At 34.1% G+C, this 19,079-nt stretch overlaps 1 protein-coding gene across 4 annotated transcripts in view; it reads left to right on the top strand.

Moving 5' to 3' along the window:
- Positions 1 to 19,079, top strand: part of CRPPA (CDP-L-ribitol pyrophosphorylase A) — a 364,955-nt gene that overhangs the window by 164,969 nt on the left and 180,907 nt on the right. For all 4 annotated transcript variants that reach the window (XR_010023849.1, XM_063099545.1, XM_063099548.1 and 1 more), the window contains exons 7-8: positions 6,113 to 6,205; positions 6,632 to 6,724. Coding sequence is in view for 3 of the 4 variants with exons in the window: in XM_063099545.1 (XP_062955615.1) it covers positions 6,113 to 6,205; positions 6,632 to 6,724 (186 nt within the window). In the remaining variant the exon portion in view is untranslated. The remainder of the gene's footprint in view (positions 1 to 6,112; positions 6,206 to 6,631; positions 6,725 to 19,079) is intronic.

The raw sequence follows: 19,079 nt of genomic DNA, 5'->3' as shown, positions 1-19,079 counted from the left end.
GGAAAAGTTAGTCCTTACCTATCACGTATTAATTAAGCTAATCCTCACATCCATTCTATGAGGTACTCATTTTACTGATGAGTGAACTGAGCTGTAGGGCTTATGTAACTTACCAAAAGTCACACAGCAAGAATGCTCCAGGGATAGATTTAAACCCAGGGAACTTGACTTCAGAGTACATGCTTTTCTCTATAAAAAAAGAGCTTAAAAGCCATCCTTATTCTTAAGTGGGTGCTAAGAAAGAAGGAAAGAAAGAAAAACCCACAATAATATGTTGAACTTTCGGAAGGAGAAAACAAATCTATGGTTACTAGAAGCGGGAGGGGATGAGGGAGAGGGAGAGTGGGATTGGGGACAGATTGAGTAAGAGGCATAAAAAATAATTATAATTTGTAATAATGGATATGCTAGTAATATTGATTATCATGTGGTTGTACACAGGTGATGGTAGTCAATGCTGTACCCCAAAATATGTGTAATCAATTATGCTTCAATAAATAAAGGAAAAAGAAAAAAAAATCTGATTCTAAGAAATAAAAAAGAATATAGCGAATGCTCAATGCTAGGTGTATCCTGCCTCTCCCCCGCCCCCCGCCAAAGACTTTTAGTTGTTAGCATGTCTATAGAGCGGGGGAAAAAATGCGTCTCTCTACAACTCCCTTGTTTATACCCACTTTAATGCCATTGTTTGAAGAGAAGGGAGGTGAGAAATTGGCAGATTCAGATTCAGAGATGACCCAGCCAACATGCTCTGTAAAGAGGGTTGGCTTTTCAGAAACACATTTTTGAACCTCTGACTCCTGGGACTTGAACCAAAGCCTTTCAGCCTTACTAAAGCTTAAACTCTTCTTGAAACGAAAACTTCTTTTGACAGCCCATCTCTCTTTCTTACATTCATGCTTTAAATAGTATTTTGAATATTCAGATGTTTGCATTTAGTTAGTGGTAAATCTTTTTTAAAGTCTTATTTGTTATGACTTAAGGAAAGCTTTATTTTTTTGGTATACTTCTTTAATTTTACTGAGAACACTGGAAGGTTGTTTTAAATTTTGTTTATATGTTCTTTGAACCAAAATATTTATAGAACAAGAAGTTCTTCTTGCCAGCAGATTGTTCCATTTGTTGTGTCTGAGCTTGGAAACATTAGGAATGACAGCATAAGATGATGCCATAGAGCTTTTTCATAAACAACCTAATAGCGTTGCCCAATGTGTTCTTTGTTTATTAAAGGTGTCAAAGACTCCCTTGCTGTATTTAGGTGAGATCTAAGTTTCTTTACTCGAGCATGGAAAATATTGATTGCCTTCTGGTTGGGAGGAAAGCAGTATGACTAAATAATTACACTAAACTGGGAATAATTATTAAGAGTCTCAATTTTAAGAAGAAAAGAACTGCAGTTTGGTTTTTCTGTGTTTTTTAAGACAGGGTACAAAAATACTAATATTTAATACCTTTTATAAAAAAATAGTATGCTCTGTCTCAGTCTGTGGGCATTAAATGATAAATAACTACTCTATAATTGAAGTTTTTAATTTATCAAATGAACAAATATATATTATAATTACAATAACAATAATAACACTAGCTGGGCACTGTGCATACATATCTATATCCTCTATTATAGATATTATATAATTATGTTACATATATATCTATATCCTGTATTCTAACAGTGTTAGTGTTCATGTATTAACTGTTAATTTTTAAGAAATATGTACTAGCTTTAAGAAAGAAGCAAGTATACATTAAAGTCAATATAGGCTGAAGTTGTCACAGTCAAGAATGAGCCCAGTATTTGTGACATAGAGGAAAATGGCCCTAGAGTTTAGGAATAGTTCTGTTGAAGAGTGCAGTCGTATGGTTAGGCTTTGAATAGGTAGATTATAAGTAGATTATGGGGAATTTTAAAGACAAGTTCACTATTTTAGATTTAATCTAGTTAGAATTTCACACACAAATATGTGTAATATATATGTATATAAAACTGTATGTTCTTAACGAGAAAAATGAAATGAAGCTCTGTTTTAGGAATACTAGTCTTAAAATATCTTAAAGTTTAGTGAATACTTTCCTTTTTAAAAACAATGTACAATATAAAAGTAAAACAAAATAATTTCTTGGAATATTTAAAAATAACAGTGACAACCAAGTAAATATGATAGTGTGAAAATCATTTACAAAACCTACCTTCTCCAGGTCTTTAAAAAACAAAGTGTGTGTGTGTGTGTGTGTGTGTCTGTATATATATTATATATACACACACATATATATATATACAGACACACACACATACATGATAAAATTACTAACAGCAACCAAAGGTAAAGGCCCAACTTTATGCAACCATCAATGACAATCTGACTCAATGTTTTCTAAACCCCACCCATGGATTTCTGGTATATTGTAATGGGGCAAAAGGTGATTGACTAAATCCAGATAATTCTCTTTTAACTTAAAGAGAAGCAAACTGAGGGGCCTAAGTGAAGGCCAGGGAAAGGTCAGAGAAAAATCCCTTAAGAGTAGAGAATCTCACAATTCTCTATGGCATCTCAGCAGAGGAAGAGAAGACTATCAGTGCCTACTATTTTTTTAAGTCTCTAACTCCTAGAAAATAAGTAGGAAACTATACAGTTCACACTAAAAATTAACCATAGTGCACACAATCAGACGAAATAAATCTGGGAGAAATCTTAAGGCTCTCTCCCTTTCCCCCAAATATCCTCATAGATGTATTTTTGTTCCATAGAGCTACTTATTAATAATCTGAACTCAAGAAGATTAAAAACTCAAAAGATAGCATTGTAAGAGATTAATGGTAAATAACTAGGTGAACAAAATTAAGACTAGACCAGCACTATTATAGAACTAATTAGTCTTTTAGAAAAAGAAACAGAATACAGCAGATTACTATCAGAAAAAATGAGATAATCAATATATTCCAATTAAAAATTAAATGATTGAAATAGATCGGAATAAAGGCACATAGAAAACCAAACACTCCTTCAGAGAGCTAGAAGAAATTTCTTTGAAATGATGAGCTGATTCTGTATGACGTAAAGGGCATATTTTCAGGAAAAACTGAGAAATAACAATTGGCAGTAAAACATACCTTGTTTAATTTTGAACTTCCCCCTAAAGAATTCTTCAGGAAGATGCCTAGGTGCAAATACCAAAAAAAAAAAAAAAATTAGAGGGATAGTCGACTGATCTCTTACCATCTCCACAGTATTTACTCCAGCTATGATGAAGCTTGGTGTACAGACTGAAGAGGGAATGAAAGTGGCTCCAGTAAAACGTGGGCGATGACAAACGGAGTGTAAGCAGCAGCAGGAAAGCTCACAATGTTTAAAACAGTGGCAGTGTGACTGCAAATCTGTGAGGGAAAGAAAGTGTGAACCGTTGTTTTATTCCTAGAGAAGCTATTCTTGGAGTATAAAAGCTAGAACTCAAGGAACATAAAAATATTGAGCCTTTGTTAAACACAACAAAACAAAACAATGACTTGTAGATAAAGTTCATTCAACATAGAAGTGAATTAAAAGAAATAATTTAGAAATGGAGGAATTTTGTTAAAAAGTCAGTTTCCTCGAAGGTGGATATATTATGTTTATGTTATGTAAATTATGGCTACAAAATAGGATCTAAATCTAATAAATCTTGTCAAGGTAAAAATAACGTGATTGACCAGAACTAGGCTGTGGGTGAAAGTTAAAATGTGCTATCTCCTTCTGTTTCTTAGAAGTCAGTACCAACTTAAAAATGAATTGGGTTGTCAATAAAGGTTTGGTGTCTTTATCTTGCACATGATATCCTTTCTTAACCTTTAGAAACTAATTAAGCTTCCTGGAATTGAAGAATTATCTGAAGTTATTGATGCCTTCAGTTTTACTACATTTGGCTTTCTTTTACTAAAATTAAGCAGTGTAATTAAAAATGACATGCATTTTATGATCCCATTTTAATAAAATGTATTTATGCCATTAGCTCATCAGATTTTTGTCCTTCCAGTTTACCACATATATTATTCATAGATAATTGTTGAAATAGTACTACTTATCTGACTTTCAGAATAATTATTTCTTTGTAATTGTATGTTTGGATGATTCTTTTTTTCTTTTACTTTTTAAAAAAATTTTCCATATTGGTAATTTTAAGAACATATATCATTTTTCTTGACACAAGATCTTTTTTCTTTAAAGCAAACAAAAACTGTTGCAAAGTGAAACAAAAAAGAAAAACTATTTGTTGAGCATTTGCTATTGGAGAAACATGAAGGTTGCTTTCCTCAAGGATTCCAAACCCGGTCCCCAAGAATTTTATCTATTTTTTAATACTTAAAGGTTTAAATCAGAATATTTCTTATGTTCTCATTGTAGACTCATTTATACGTATGCAAAAAGAAATTTTAAAGTGTGTTTTTCTGAATTCAGAATTCACTTACACACATTTCTTGAAGTTAAGATCTGATGGTGTGGTTGCCTTATTTCATATCTTTCAAGTCAGAAACTTGGCAGGATCTGAGATATCATAGATCTTGACACTCCAGGATCAGAGAAAAGACAATTTATTACTCACAACCATAGCAGTAGCAGGAATAACGTGTAGCACTGGTTTTCTGAATTGCAATTCTCATAGAGAGATGCAATTAGGGTTAGTAGGTGCCAGGCATCGGGGTGCATTGAAAAAGAAGCTTGATATTAGGGAACCCTGGCCTTATATAGGCACATCAGCCCATCCTCCCCTTCTCCCCTCTTGAGAGAGACATGATCTTTATTATCCTGGTATGTCATGCAGATCTGCTCCAGGGAGAGAGATGTCTCTATCTTTACTTTCTGGAAAATACGTAAATCTGCTCTAGGAAGAGACATATCTATGTTTGCAAGTCGGCTTGTTATGCAAACATCCTTGAATAGATAGTCTGGAGCAGATTAGTTGTTAATGCATTTGAAAATGTTCAGATACACGAGAAAGCCTTGGAAAATTGTCTCCTTGATCAGAGTTGACATCGCAGTAAGGAAACTGATTTCTTTTCTATTGTAGTGTTAATACATAGCTGATGACTATGGTTGTTTTTTGGTTTTTATTTTTTTGTAGTGGTGTTCTCTTTGGCCATTGTGCTGAAATAAACTTTTTTAAAATTTCTGAGCTGACTAATTTCTATAGCAAGGATAAGACCTTAAAACCTTTCCTTCTTTCTCATTCTCCAATATTTTGTCAAAATTATGTAAAATTAAGCTACCGAATAAATAACCTTTAGGGTACAGAGTTTGATGTTTCACTTAGGAACAACATTGTATTTTAAGACTATAAAATGTAAAGTATTCTAAGTGTAATGTCAGAATGAATCACGGAGAGATGAATTCCTGTAAAAATATTGTAGCAGAGTTATAACAGATTTTTGTCTAGTAATTCTTAAAGTTTTGTTCATATTGTTATAATAGAAAAAGCTAATTAGAATATTAAGCTATACGGAGTAAAAATCTTACAAGGAAAGTTTGTGTAATGTATGTACTATCCTTCTAAATCTAGTCTGGGACTACCTCTTATAATAAGCTCTTTGACAGTGTCCCCTCCATCTCTTACTATTATTATTGCCTTAGTTCAAGTCTTATTTCTCACTTGTATTGTTGTGATGATTTCTTACTGTTTTTCCTGCTTCTAGTCATTCCAGGTTTAGTGAAATTTATTCTTTGTAACTGTTGCATGTAATGTGCTTCCAGATTCCTATAACCATCTCCTGTCTAATCAACCTTTCTATTTTAGTCCTTCAGCGTCCTCTGTAATACATTCTTTGCATAAGATAAACCAGACTACTTGCCTGTTCCTGAATATATTCTGTGTACTTTCTACATTGTTTTCTATCTTAAACAATTTACTATTCCTTTGTTGGCTCAAATAATATTCATTATTCCTGGCCTAGTTCAAATGTCTGTTTCTTGGTAGCCTGATAAACTTCAGCCTGGGTTAATTTACTTTCATATGTGGTCCTTGGCTTTATGTGCCTGTTCTGTAGCAATTATGTGCTCCTTTGTAACAAATTTGTTTGTGTTCATGTTTGGTCTTTCTATCTAGTTTGTAAAGTCTTGTTTTCCTATGTATTTTTTTCTCGTAGCGTGTAAAAGTCACATCTGGAGCTCTGTGTCATGCTGGCAGAGATCTTCAGCAAATCATCTTAGAGCAATGCTACAGTTTCGTTTGTGTGAATGTAAGTAGTAGATTCCATGACTGAAAGCACTTGAGGATCTGAACAAACTAATTTATCCTGATTCTTAAATATTTGAATATAAGATTTTGATAGATGACTTGTGCTATTTAATATTATTCAGAAATTTTATTTTTTGTCTTTTGAAATAGGGAAAAAACGTTTTCTAACAAGCTAATTCCTGTAATGAGAAGAGGGTGATGTTTCTTTAGATAATATTTTCTGTTTTGTACCTGATAGTAAGATACATGTTTGAATTAATGAACAATTTAAATTTTAATGTTTAACCTTATGGGTATCCTCTTAAATTGTTCATAGTTTAAAAATTAAGCTTGATAAATATTTTGAATGTTGTGTAAACTCCATTTTTCTTTTCAAATTTTAAATCATTTAATAACTTTTTTTCACTTTATATTTCTGGTCTTTCAGGTTATGACCGCTGATTTTCAAGAAACCCAGAAGTTACTGAGTATGCTTGAAGAGAGTGATCTTTCCATTCTGTATCCTGTTGTTGTTGTTTCAGTAAGTGAATTAATGCAGATTTTTTTTCCCCATCAAGCTTGTGCTTCTTTCCTTGAAACTCAATGTTTCTGTTTAACAAAATTTCATTCAATTGAGAGCATTGACCCAAACTCAGAAGAAAAAACTCTTCTTTTCTTTGTGGATTCTTGGGCTTACTTACTTGCTCTGACTTCTGTGACCACCCTCCTTTATTACTGCAACCATGTGATTGAACTGACAGGTCTGGAAAACTAATTCAACCTAGCAACTACTTTCATTTCTTTTTTTCCATTAAAATTGCAAAATATGTGGCTAAGTTGACTAGTTGTTTGGATAATGTGAAATAATTTTACTTAGCATCTTACCAGAAGGCCACAAGATAAAAAACCTGAGGGAAAAAATCTAATGGAAGAAAATTTATTCTCGCATTATTTCTTCTGTTTCATGGAAAGCAAAAGTAGAGAGAGCAACAAATTAAAGAAAATTCCTAGAAGAATGACTCATGAAAATGTTAGAGAAAATTTTCCATAGAAGGCTGAAAGTGTATGTTCAGTGCAGAATTTCTTTGATTAGCCTGTTAAACTGTATAGCAGAGGGGAATATCAGAGAGCAAAGCTGGGAAGGAACACGATCAGAGGCCAAGCCAGCCAAACTGGCTAAGGAGCAGGATCTGCATTTTGCTGTGGGAAGGGGTTCCAGACATTAAATTCTCGAAAATGCCTAGCAGTTGCCAAGTTCCTAAAGCTCAGGCCCATCCCATAGTGTGGGAATTTAATTCTTGGGTAAGATAATTAATACAGAATAAAGGTAATAATTTGCACTATAAATAACTCTAGACTGAGCAATGCAAGTAGAAACAAATTTGCCTGGGGGAGATTTAATTAATTCAGTGGCCTATTATATTTGTTTATATGCCCTAAAGATAGTTTCCACGGTTGCAGCTGGTTATGGAAACACCAAGGTCCACATGTGACTGATTTTCACAGAAGTATAGAGGCTTTCATTGAGCTTTTCAGGAACATTATGGAATGTATCCAATGCTGGGAGACTCTAAAGCTCTGTGGGATAAGTTCAAAGTTATGTGTTTGGCCTTCTATTCTTCTCTCCACATTTACTTGTTTAGTAATCTTGTTAACTCCATGTTCCCAGGTATTTTGTATGTATAGTGAAAAGAACTATTCTTCGAACTCAGCATACTTTGGTCCCTCGGTCAAGTTACTTACTTTTCTGAGGTTCATTGTTGTTGGTGTAGAAATGAGGCTAATAACCCTACAGAGGTTGTTGTAATTATTAATATTAATGAATGTGAAGTGAACTTTATAGTAGAGTGCTGGGCCCTTGGCAGGCATGCAGTGCTAGTTTTGTTCAATAGTCTAGTTCCTCTTCTCTCCACTTTGGATGAGATGACTCCAAGTTCACTTCCACTGCTGTCATCTGATTTCTGAACTTCAGTTACACATTTTCCACTGTTCTATTAGGTACTTCCATTGGAGTACTTCTCAAATGTAGCATATCAGCTCTGTCACTAAAGCACATTACGCATAAATTGACTTCTTCTCATAATGCCAATCCAGTGGCAAAATAGACATCCAGGTTGGAATCTGTGTCATTTTTGAGTTTTCCTTCTACCTTCTTTTCCCAGCCTCTCTCTGCCAAATAGGGGCACATATGCATCGTGCTCTCTGCTCTCTTTCTTTTAGTCTTTAAAGTATTATTTCTTCTATTCATTGCTACTGTTGTGTATGAGCCCCAGGCCTTCCCATTATTTGAATTTAGTTTTCTGCTCACTTCTGTTGAGTTCTGTTTCATGTGTTCCAGTAAATGCCAGAATTGTTTGGCCACCTGGTGTTCTGTGTCAATCTAAGGGAAAAGTTGGATAATCCTGTAGTTTGGGTGGAGATGTCTCTCAGAACTTTTTGAGAATAACACAAGGGTACTTCAAAAAGTTCACAAAAACATTTGCATCATCTTTTAATTCTATTTTTCCACAGTCTTTTTGAAATACCCTATTAGTCTGTATGCTATAAACACTGTAAAATGATTATTTTAAATTGGGGGTTGTCACTCCATAATTAATACTTGTATACTTATTATTTTCCCATTGCGTAAGCAGACCCATATTAAGGTTATTATTAAACTTAATAGGAAAATGTGTTACTAGAACATATCTAGAAAATGTATCCTTAGGATGGAGCAAGATGCTGGAAAGGATGGAGTTAATAATTCTGACTTCTTAGATGTAGAGGCAAGTGAATAATCTCTGGATTTTTGAATTGTCCTGTAAATAATTGTAAATATGGCTGATCGGGCTTCATCTTGTTTCTTTTGATACCACTTTCACCAAAAGTAACCAAAATACCATTTCAGGTTTTCTGTGAATGCAAATTTGACAGGACCAGTTAAATATTCCCTAAATTAATACATGTGTGGAAAATACTATGATAATTGCAATAAAAAGTAAAATGAAAGACCTAAATTCAAATCTAGATAGCTTACAGTTTGCATGTTAATAAGACAAAAAAATACACGTACATACACACACATATACATATCACGTTTGGACGTTTAAATGTGAATACATATGCAGACATATATGCATATGCATGTGATTGGAAAGATGTTAAACTTCAGGCCATCTGAAGAGAGGAAGGCTTAGTAGGAATCAGCCACATGCAAAGTAAAATTGTATTTATTAGATGTTTGTGATGTTTTTCAACTGAGACTACCTAGTTAAGGTTGTCATTTGTAATGCTATGTTTCACTCTACAGGGACACCTATCTAAAGGAAAATGAGGCTGAAGATCAGTTGGGCATTTGTCAAAAACAAAATTTTGTTAGGTTATGAGTGGTAAAAGTTGGTGTCAGGCTATATAGTATTGATGAAGCTCACGTAGTCTCATATATTCTTGAATAGATACAGAAAAATATTTTGGATTTTCCTGGTATCTGTCATTCAAAAGACATTCAAAAGGGACATGTCACTTTCAACCTCATCCAAAGTATTTATCTCTTGGAGGAAGCTAAGGGCCAAATGAGTGAATAGTTAATGGTGCTGGTTCTTGGTACACAGGTGTTTAACATAATTAGATTTTATTTTAGGTTCTGCGGAGGTCTTGACTGCACAAAAATCAACTTGCTCTGGCTTTTGTGAAAAGCAAAATGGGTTAGGAAATATTTGATAAAGGAGATTTTTGAAATCTAAGATAAACTGACACAGGTAAGAGGCTACTCCTTTAAGATCTTTAAGATCCACTTCAAGAAAGGAACAAAATTTTACCATGAAGAGTAGGAAAAAAATTGGTACTTTATCTTGGAAAGAACTAAGCTACTAATTAAAATAATTTTAATTTATCTTCTATTTAAGGAAAAACTTTAGGTTATACTTGCAAAATTAAACTTTTTTTTATACTTGCATAACCTTGGGGACACTACATAATGGTATGTTGTGATGTGCTTCATTTCAAGTGTTCATTTTTGTGAAAAGATTTTTGGGCACTTTTAGTTCTTTAAAAATATCCTTTATTAATCCTTTGATAAACATTCTTTTGAAACATCTGTTTGGTCATCATTCTTATTTATTTTCTTGTTATGTTTTAGGTAGTCTAATTTTGCCAAGTTCTCATATTGATGGTATTTAGCATGATTTAAAGTTTACTAATATTAATTTGAACACCTTAATAAAGGTCTTAAGATTTTGTAAATTGAACTTTCTTTCATTGTAATTATACTGCATTATCAGAGTTGTTTAAATGTCTTCAATCAGCTAGACAGTGATGGTAACATTGACTCTTTAGGCTGAGATAGATGTCAGAGGTAAAGTGGGTAGACACAGCCAGTGGGTCATCTTGTAAGTGTTCTGTTCTTAGTGAATGTGTGTGTGACATTTAATATCTGATGTAATCTTTTAACTGTGAGCTTTTGGAAACACATACTCAGATAACAAACATAGTTTATACTAGAAGACTATTTCCTACTTGGAAGAAAATATTCTTTTTTATTAGAGACTGGTCAGCATAAAGGAATTTTAAAAATTTAGATCCTTTATTATGTCTTTTAACAAGAAAAATCTTATACATGTTAAAAACTAGTGTTTTGTAAAAATAAAATTGCGTGGGAATTATGTTTGAAAGTCCTTTACATGTGATTTCTGATACTGTTTAGTCTATCCTACACATTATCAAAGAGCCACTTTTTCATCCTGAGTTGACTGAAGTTATTGTTAGTCTCCTCTTCTTTCAGGTTACCAGGGAGTGTAAAGTACTGCTACCATCTTTGTCAGATTTTATCTGAAAGTTCTTTTCGAAGTGACCAATAGCTATGAGCATGGGAACGTGTCTACTTCTCTATTTTCTACTCTTATCATGTGTTTTTGTTCACTACTTAAATAATGATAAACAAATACTTAGAAAAAATAAATATTATGTGTTAAGATACTAAAAGGTAAAATCACAAAATTTCTGATGTAAAAATCCCTCAGAAAAAGCATAGGCTTTTACCTAAATTAAGCAAGAATGTAAAGTGCTAAGAGACTGAATTGTAGGCTGAGTTATCAATGATCAGAGAGCTGTTTTTTTTTTTTGTTCCAGTAATGGAGAAAGGAGGCAAAAGTAACTATAGCTGTTTTTCAGCCAAGATTTTTTTAAAAATCTTCAAATATAGCTTCCCGAGTCCAAAAAGTAAAATAAGATTTCTGGTTTATTTGATTCTGGCAAGGTTTCCACCAAACATCCTTGTGCATTTGTTATATGATGTACTATACCATGTAATACTGGGGACTTGAGCATCCTTGGATTTTGATGTCTGTGGGAGGTCCTGTAACCAATCTCCCCCAAATACTGAGGGACAACTACCTGAGTATATTCTTATTTAGAGCTTATTTTTTCAATGAGCATAGTTGAGTCACATAATTGGCACCAAGTAAGTGTTTAATTGTTAAAAGTGGACAAAGATTGGCAACAAATCTAAGTAGGGTTCAAAATTGAGAAATGAAGTAAACTTTAATTTTACTTGATAAAATAATCACTTTTCCCATAGCACAATAATTTTTCTGTAATTATCTGTATAATTATATGAGAGCTCTACTTTCTTCTGCGTATATAGACAGTAATTGTATTGGTGCTTTGAAAGAGATAGGAATCTTTTCATGAATTTACTCTAGCAAAAAACGTAAATTACCAAGTGGAATTTTAATGCTTTGAGAAACATAAATAAACCTTCAAAAGTACCTAATTTAGTTCTAGTTCCTAGGAAGTAGTTTATTGACATAACAGATCGGAATATATGATCTTTAAAATACTTCAAAATGTTTAGTGTTTGAACACGTCAGCAGATTTAAAAAAAAAATAGAAAACCACTACACATTGACACATGACATTCTCACATCTGGAAAAACTGTCGCAGAGATATAAATCATTTCCAGAAGATTCCACAGCTCACCAATGGCAGAGCCTGGAACAGAATCAATCCAATGTGCAATATATCATATACACTTGTTACTTTTATGCTCTCATGAATGAGTTAAATAATAAAATGGAAAAAAAGATTTAAAATATATATATATACAAACATAGATGTATTTAATATTTCTTCCTAATGAAGAACAAATGACAATTGGAAAAACGTGGCAATTCCTTCTTTTAAGTGCTAAGGGCTTCTTTCTTTAGCTTTACAGGGTACTGAGTCTTTACTGAACTTAAGTTATAAAAGTCTGTGGCCCTGTTAAATTTCTTACCTGATTTTAGACATGTTATCACCTTTTATTAACTGCTTGTTCTATACATTTTCTCCTGTTAACCTTATTATTACCAGCCTAAGAAAATGTATTTCTAAGGCACAAGTTCTTATAAAACAAACAAAAGAGAGCTGGCTATTTTAATTCTCACTACTTCCCTGTTGGGTTTACTTTTTATAATCTATGTTTCAGATCCCTAGATTATTCTTATCTCCAAATGGATTGTGTGTGTATGTATGTTTAATAGGCAATGAATGACCTCAGAGCAGACCCAAATCCCTGTTCCATTCTAGTGTCAACCTTTTTGCTACTGTAGCCTTAAGGGTACTTTTATTTTTCCTAGAGAAAAATTAAAACTTTATTATATATTAAATTTTTATGATTTCACTTGATGCATTAGCATTTTCTCATTTATGGTTGTACACACTTCCTCAGTGTCAGAAATACAACCATTTGTATAAATTCTACAAATTTTTTCATTTGTTTTCTGCTAATATAAGTCTCAGGTATTTCCTGCCTAAATCAATAATAAAACCTAAATAAATACTGGTTAAGAATGCCTTCAGAACATTTTTCTAACTGTGGTTATGAAGGGATTCATTTCTAACACAAAGATGAGGAATGCTGGAATCATTCTTATAGGAGGTGTTGAATAGGAAGAATTGGCTGTGTTGTTATAAGTTTTAGGAGATCTTGGCTTATAGCTAACTGGTTAATGGAAAGTTTGTGTTGTGGGATATAGAAACTACTTAAGATTAATTGTGATGGACATGTAACTGATGGAGAGTAAGGAAATGATTCTAATTGGGTGCACCTTCCTAGTATTCAGTCTTTTGGTGAATGAATGATGTTCTAATGGAATAAGCTAGTAGAATGAATTACAGAGAATTTTATCTAAGTTTTGTGAATAAATTTTTCTTGATTAAGCACAGGGTTTGTACATCCTATTTATTTCCAGATTTTAAGTAGTTTATTCAAATTGTTCAGATGAGCCAAGTTTTTTGTGAGTTTATTTGTTGGTGCTGTCCTAATAAATCCGTTTAGGAAATTCAACATGAAATGAATGGGAGGCAAAGTAAGTGAAACTAGACTTCTTTGTTTAGGCAGCTTACATCAATTTTAGCCCTAGATAAGGAGTATAACAATTGATTTGGTCATTCAGTTTTTCAAAAATCTGCTGTGGAATTTCTCAGTTATTTTTGTGCTACTGAATTCTACTTAAATAATGGTAATGGCCTTTAACTTAATTATTTTACACTATTTTTTTTTTACAAAAATAGAATGGAACCAAATACATTTTCAGTATATTTATTATTTCAAAGTTACATGTTATAGAATAAATTAACATAATACAAATAAGTTAATATACATACAGGTGCTCATCAGCTTATGATGGGCTATGTCCTAATAAATCCTGTGTAAGTCAAAACTATCATAAGTCTAAAATCCAGTAAATGTCCTAGTAAACCCATTGTAAACTTGAAAAATTGTAAGTCGAACCATAGTAAGTCCAGATGCTCTTCTAATTATGATGGGTTTATCTCCCATGAAACCCATTGTAATGTCAAAAAATTCTAAGTCACACTCTTGTAAATTGGGGACCATCTGTGTGTCCAGCCTAACTTTGTTAATACTATTTACAAAGGTTTTACTTCATGGAGTAAAATAAAGTATGTTGTAAAACTGGCATGATAAGGATGCTGAATCTGGAGTTAGGATTCAAGGTATAAGTATTAGTTTTATAAATAATGAGTGTCTCTTAAAGTTGTCCAAGTTACTTAATGTCTGTAAACTTTAGTGCAGAATCTTTACCTGTAAGCAGATTGGGTTGTCTTTGATGGCATCTAAGTGGCTTCTCTTTCTGAAAATATTTTTCATAGTAGAACATGTTGTGAAGATTTTTTGCTTTTATGTGATACCCTATGCATTTTTTTTAATATACAGATTCATAGAGTAGTTTCAGTTATAACCAGCCATGTTAAATATGAATCAGGTGATATGGTATTCTTCTTTCAAGCCATTTTTGAGACCTCCTGTACTCTAATTCTTATCAGAGGACTCATGGATTATGTTTATGTTTTCTCTTACATTTGTCCGTTTCTTATTTATCTTCCTCTTTTCATAGTCCTGTTTTTATAGGTTAATTCTAGACCTTCCCTTCTTGCATTTCATTGCTATTTTTTCTGTCTCTCTGCTTAATAACAGTTGCAAAATTAATTTTTTCCCTCCACTAAGGAATCTGTCCTCCTATGTCTATCCCTGACCCTATGTTCTGAGGATGGCTCCGTAATAATTAAAGCTCACACTGTTTCTTCTTACCAATTCGTTTTAAACTTACTTCGTATACTATCTAGTTAGCACTGGTGAACTGTTAGCACAATGAACTATCTTATTCTCTTTATTACCAAATTAATTGCTTAATATGTATTTAGTTGTTGGGGCCCAGAGAGTAATACCCCAAAGTGAAGGCCTCAGAAGCAGCCTCAAAATCAAAGTTTTCCTCTGACTTCTTGTGCCCTCCTGTCTCTCAGCCTCATTTTCCCCTGAGGTAAGTCATAGAAACTAGGATCCCTCTTGCCCATGGCGGGTCATAGATATACTCTAATCTTCTTCCTTGCCTTGGAGCTGGCCATAAAGAAATTCTATAACCTACCTCTACTGATTGTAGGTCAAAAGACCCCATTCCAGAAGGAGTTCTGCCCCATACCTGGAGGAATAAATGTTACACAGAGAAGCCAGGAAGAATCTAAATACCCAGGCCTTGCTGGGTTTCCCCACTCAGTATACTAGCATTAGATCATACTTTTCTTGTCCAGTCACATTTCTACATGGCTGTGCCTGCTTCATAGAACCTAAGCATGAATATGGACAGTTTTCTGTTTATCTTTGGGGTCTTCATTCTGGAGGCTCCCATGTTGCATAAAACTATAACATAATAAAATTTGTTATGCTTTTTCTTCATTCTAATCTGCATTTATTGGATTATTTTTCAGAGAACTTTCAGGGGGGATTGAAGGGGATTTTTCCTTTGGCCACTACATAGTATTTATTCAAAATCTGTGTTACAGGTATTTTGACATACATGTAGCTTATTTGATAGTGTAATCTTTTTTTTTTAATGGTATCTTACTTTAGATTAAATTATAAGCTAATTTCCAGATTATTTTACCTTAATCAGTTAAGTAAGAAAATCATTGTATTTGTCTATTTTTGTCTTCTAAAATAAGGATTCTTAATAATAAGAGCTTAATTAAATGACCAAAGTTAGCCAGGGAAGTGCTCTAGTGGCTACCGCTGCAAGGTTTAAGAGATTTAGCCAGGTTAGCTTAAGAAAGGGGGATTTAGCTCAGAGAGGTCTTCAAGATATGAGAGGAAGCTGAGACTTGAAAGACTAAGCAGGGTCCAGCTCTGTAAGACATGGAAGGAATAACACTTCTACATGGACAGAACAGCACACAGAGTGGTCAGAAGTGGAAAGAGCCAGTAAGTGGGTCTGAAACAGCAGGAACTACACATTGGGGAGGACTGAGTCTGGAGTGTAGGCAGATCTGAGGTTATACTCGATAAAACAGCACTGCCCAGTAGTAGTTAATGTGATACATTTGTACTTTACACATTCTGGATTCAGCGCAGAGAATGGATTAAAATGAGTGGAGAGATCCTTGACACATCTGTTTAGTTAGGAAGCTAATGCAGTGCAGTAGTCCAAGAAATAGTGGTTGTGGCTAGGACTAGTGTAGTGTTATGGAACAAATGTTTGTGTCCCTCCAAAATTTATGTGTTGAAATCCCAACCCCCAGTGTGTGGTATTAGGAGATGTGTGCGGCCTTTGGAAGGTAATTAGGTCATGAAGGTGGAGCCCTCATGAATGGGATCAGTGCCTTTATAAAGAGGCTAAAGAGCTAGTTTGTCCTCTTCTCACCATCTGAGGCTACAAGGAGAGGTCAGAAGTCTGCAACCTGGAAGGAGGGCCCTTACCAGAACCCAACCATGCTGGCATCCTGATTTTTAGACTTCCAGCCTCCAGAACTGTGAGAAATAAACTTCTTTTATTTATAAGCCATTCAGTCTGTGTTATTTGTTACAGCAGCCAAAACTGACTAAGATAGATAGTTTTAGTGGGAATGGGCAGAAATGGAATTGAGATATGTTTAAGAGATTGAAGCACTATGAATTGCTGCTTGATCAGAAAGTATTACCTCTAATTTTATGTCTCATGAAACTGGGTGAATGATAGTAAAATAGGGAAAATTAGAGATGGATCTTTTTGGTTTGCTTTTAAAGGTTAAATAGACAGATGATTGTCCCAAATTTGTTGGAAGAGCATAATTAGAAAGATTTCACTTGTTCAAAAGCTTTCTATTTATTTGTGTGTGTGTACAGAACCTCTTATCATAAAGCTTACTTGGAAAGGCAAGTCAGACTCTTCTATAGCTTCCTTAATATTTTAATTTTAATAGAATTCCAAGTATGGGCACAATTTTTATGTTATAAAGACTTTGCCAAGCCTTATAGTGTTCATATGATGGATCATGTTTTTTAGGAAATCTTTTCATTGGTAATGCTTTATATTCTGAAAAACAAAAACAGAAAAAAGCTTTGTCTCTGTGTTGAATCATTAGCAGACAGGACAATGGTAAGAATATTACCAGACCTAAGTGCTCTTCCCTTAAAATAAAAAATCTGTGGGTACCTAAAAATAGATTACTTATGCAGTTTTCTAGAAAGCCTGAATTGTTCTTTTATTGAAAGTATAGAAGCATGATGGAATGAGTGCAAAAAAGCTTCTTGATCCAAATGTGCTTTGGCTTGAACTCTTTGCAACAAGTGTGTGTGTGATGCTTTTGAAGAGTATAGTATAATTTAACTTTCCAGGCACCAGAAACTTTAATTCATGGGATTCTTAAGCTTATGCTTACTCTACTTAAACGATGGGATACTTGATTCACTTGTACCTGCTAATGCGAAATGTAGCAAGTGTTGTCAAGATAGACCCAGTGCTGGTATTAGAAATTCTTATTTGGAAATGGCAGGACTGGTTAAAGTCACCTGCATGTCTCCTCTGAGTACTCAGAACATTATTTCCATTTCTAGAATATATTGGGAGAGAAGTATAAATTTATATTTTCTAATTTATTTAATGTGTTTATGGTAATGAATAAGTTTGGAGTTGTTTGCTCAACAAACTAGGTTCCATCTGTGATCTTGTGTTTCTTGCTCCTCATATTGGTATGAGATTGAAGTCCCACTACATTTATAATTCTCAGAACCCTCCCAACAAATGTGGCCTGCTAATGCATATTATTAGTATAATTATGTTAATGTTTATAATAACAGACACTCATTGACTGTTGGAAATAATGAGTCACCATCCTTTTCTTTTAAAATAAATGATCCCAGAGCATTAATCCTCAGAGCAGTCCTGAGAGTTGATTATCATAGATACCATTATCCTCAGTTCAAAAATAAGCCTAGTGCTCATTTCTCTTGACCACATAATGTTCATGAGTAATGTTGGTGCTTGCCTTTTTTGAATAATAGACACCTGTGTTACTAGAGGAAAAAATGATCTTAAAAATCATGTAATAAAATGCTCTTATTTTACAAGAGGTACCTCAAACCATTTCTTTGTCTGAATCTGAGATAACTCCTTTATGTTAGGATTTGGCAAATTTCTCCTGTAAAGGGTCAGATAGTAAATATTTTAGGCTTTGTGGGCCATGCAGTCTTTGTTACAAGTATTCAGATTTGCTGTTGTAGCACCAAAGCAGCCACAGACAATACATAAAAGAATGGGTGTGGCTGTGTTCCAGGAAAACTTTATTTACAAAAGTAGGCAGCAGGCTGGGTTTGACCCATGAGCCATAGTGTGCTGATTTTTGGTTTAGATTTTCAATCCCAAATGACCCTATTGTCACAGTTACTTAGTACCTTTACCTGAAATATCTGTTAGACATTTCTTTAATAGACATGTACTCTCTGGGTCATCAAGTCTCATGATTTAAAGTATTGTTCATGTGCCAATTCCTAGGTTTTTGTCTGTAGCCTTTGCCATTTCTCAAAGTTTTGACAGGAATGTTCCAAAGCTTGCAGTTTAAAAATTTGAACTCTTCCTCCAAAAGCTATCTCAACCATTCTCTTGTTTCAGTTTTGACCTCCTCATAGCCACTGATGGAGTTTGAATGTGTTGTCCGCATCAAAACTCATGTGGAAATCTGATCCCCAGTGTGGCAGTGCTGGGAGCTGTTTGAGTCACGGGGAGGATCCCTCATGAATGGATTCATGCTCTCCCTGGGGGGTGGGGTAGAGAGTGAGATCTCGCTCTATTAGTTTCCTCAAGAGCTGGTTGTTTAAAATGACCTTGGCACTCTCTCTCTCTCTCTCTCTCTCTCTCTCTCTCTCTCTCTCTCTCTCTCTCTCTCTCGCTGTCTGTCTCTCTCTCTCTCTCTCTCTCTCTTGCTCTCTCTCTCATTCTCTCTCTTGTTTTCTCTCTTCTCTCTTGTTTTCTCTCTCATTCTCTCTCTCTCCCTTGTTTTCTCTCTCGTTCTCTCCCTCTCTTGTTCTCTCTCTTGTTTTCTCTTGTTCTCTCTCTCTCTTGTTCTTTCTCTTGTTTTTTCTTTCTTGTTTTCTCTCTCTCTCTCTCTC

The sequence above is a fragment of the Cynocephalus volans genome, chromosome 6 (assembly GCF_027409185.1).
Source record: "Cynocephalus volans isolate mCynVol1 chromosome 6, mCynVol1.pri, whole genome shotgun sequence".
NCBI classification, from domain to species: Eukaryota; Metazoa; Chordata; class Mammalia; order Dermoptera; family Cynocephalidae; genus Cynocephalus; species Cynocephalus volans.
This window is presented reverse-complemented; position numbering and strand designations above follow the sequence as displayed.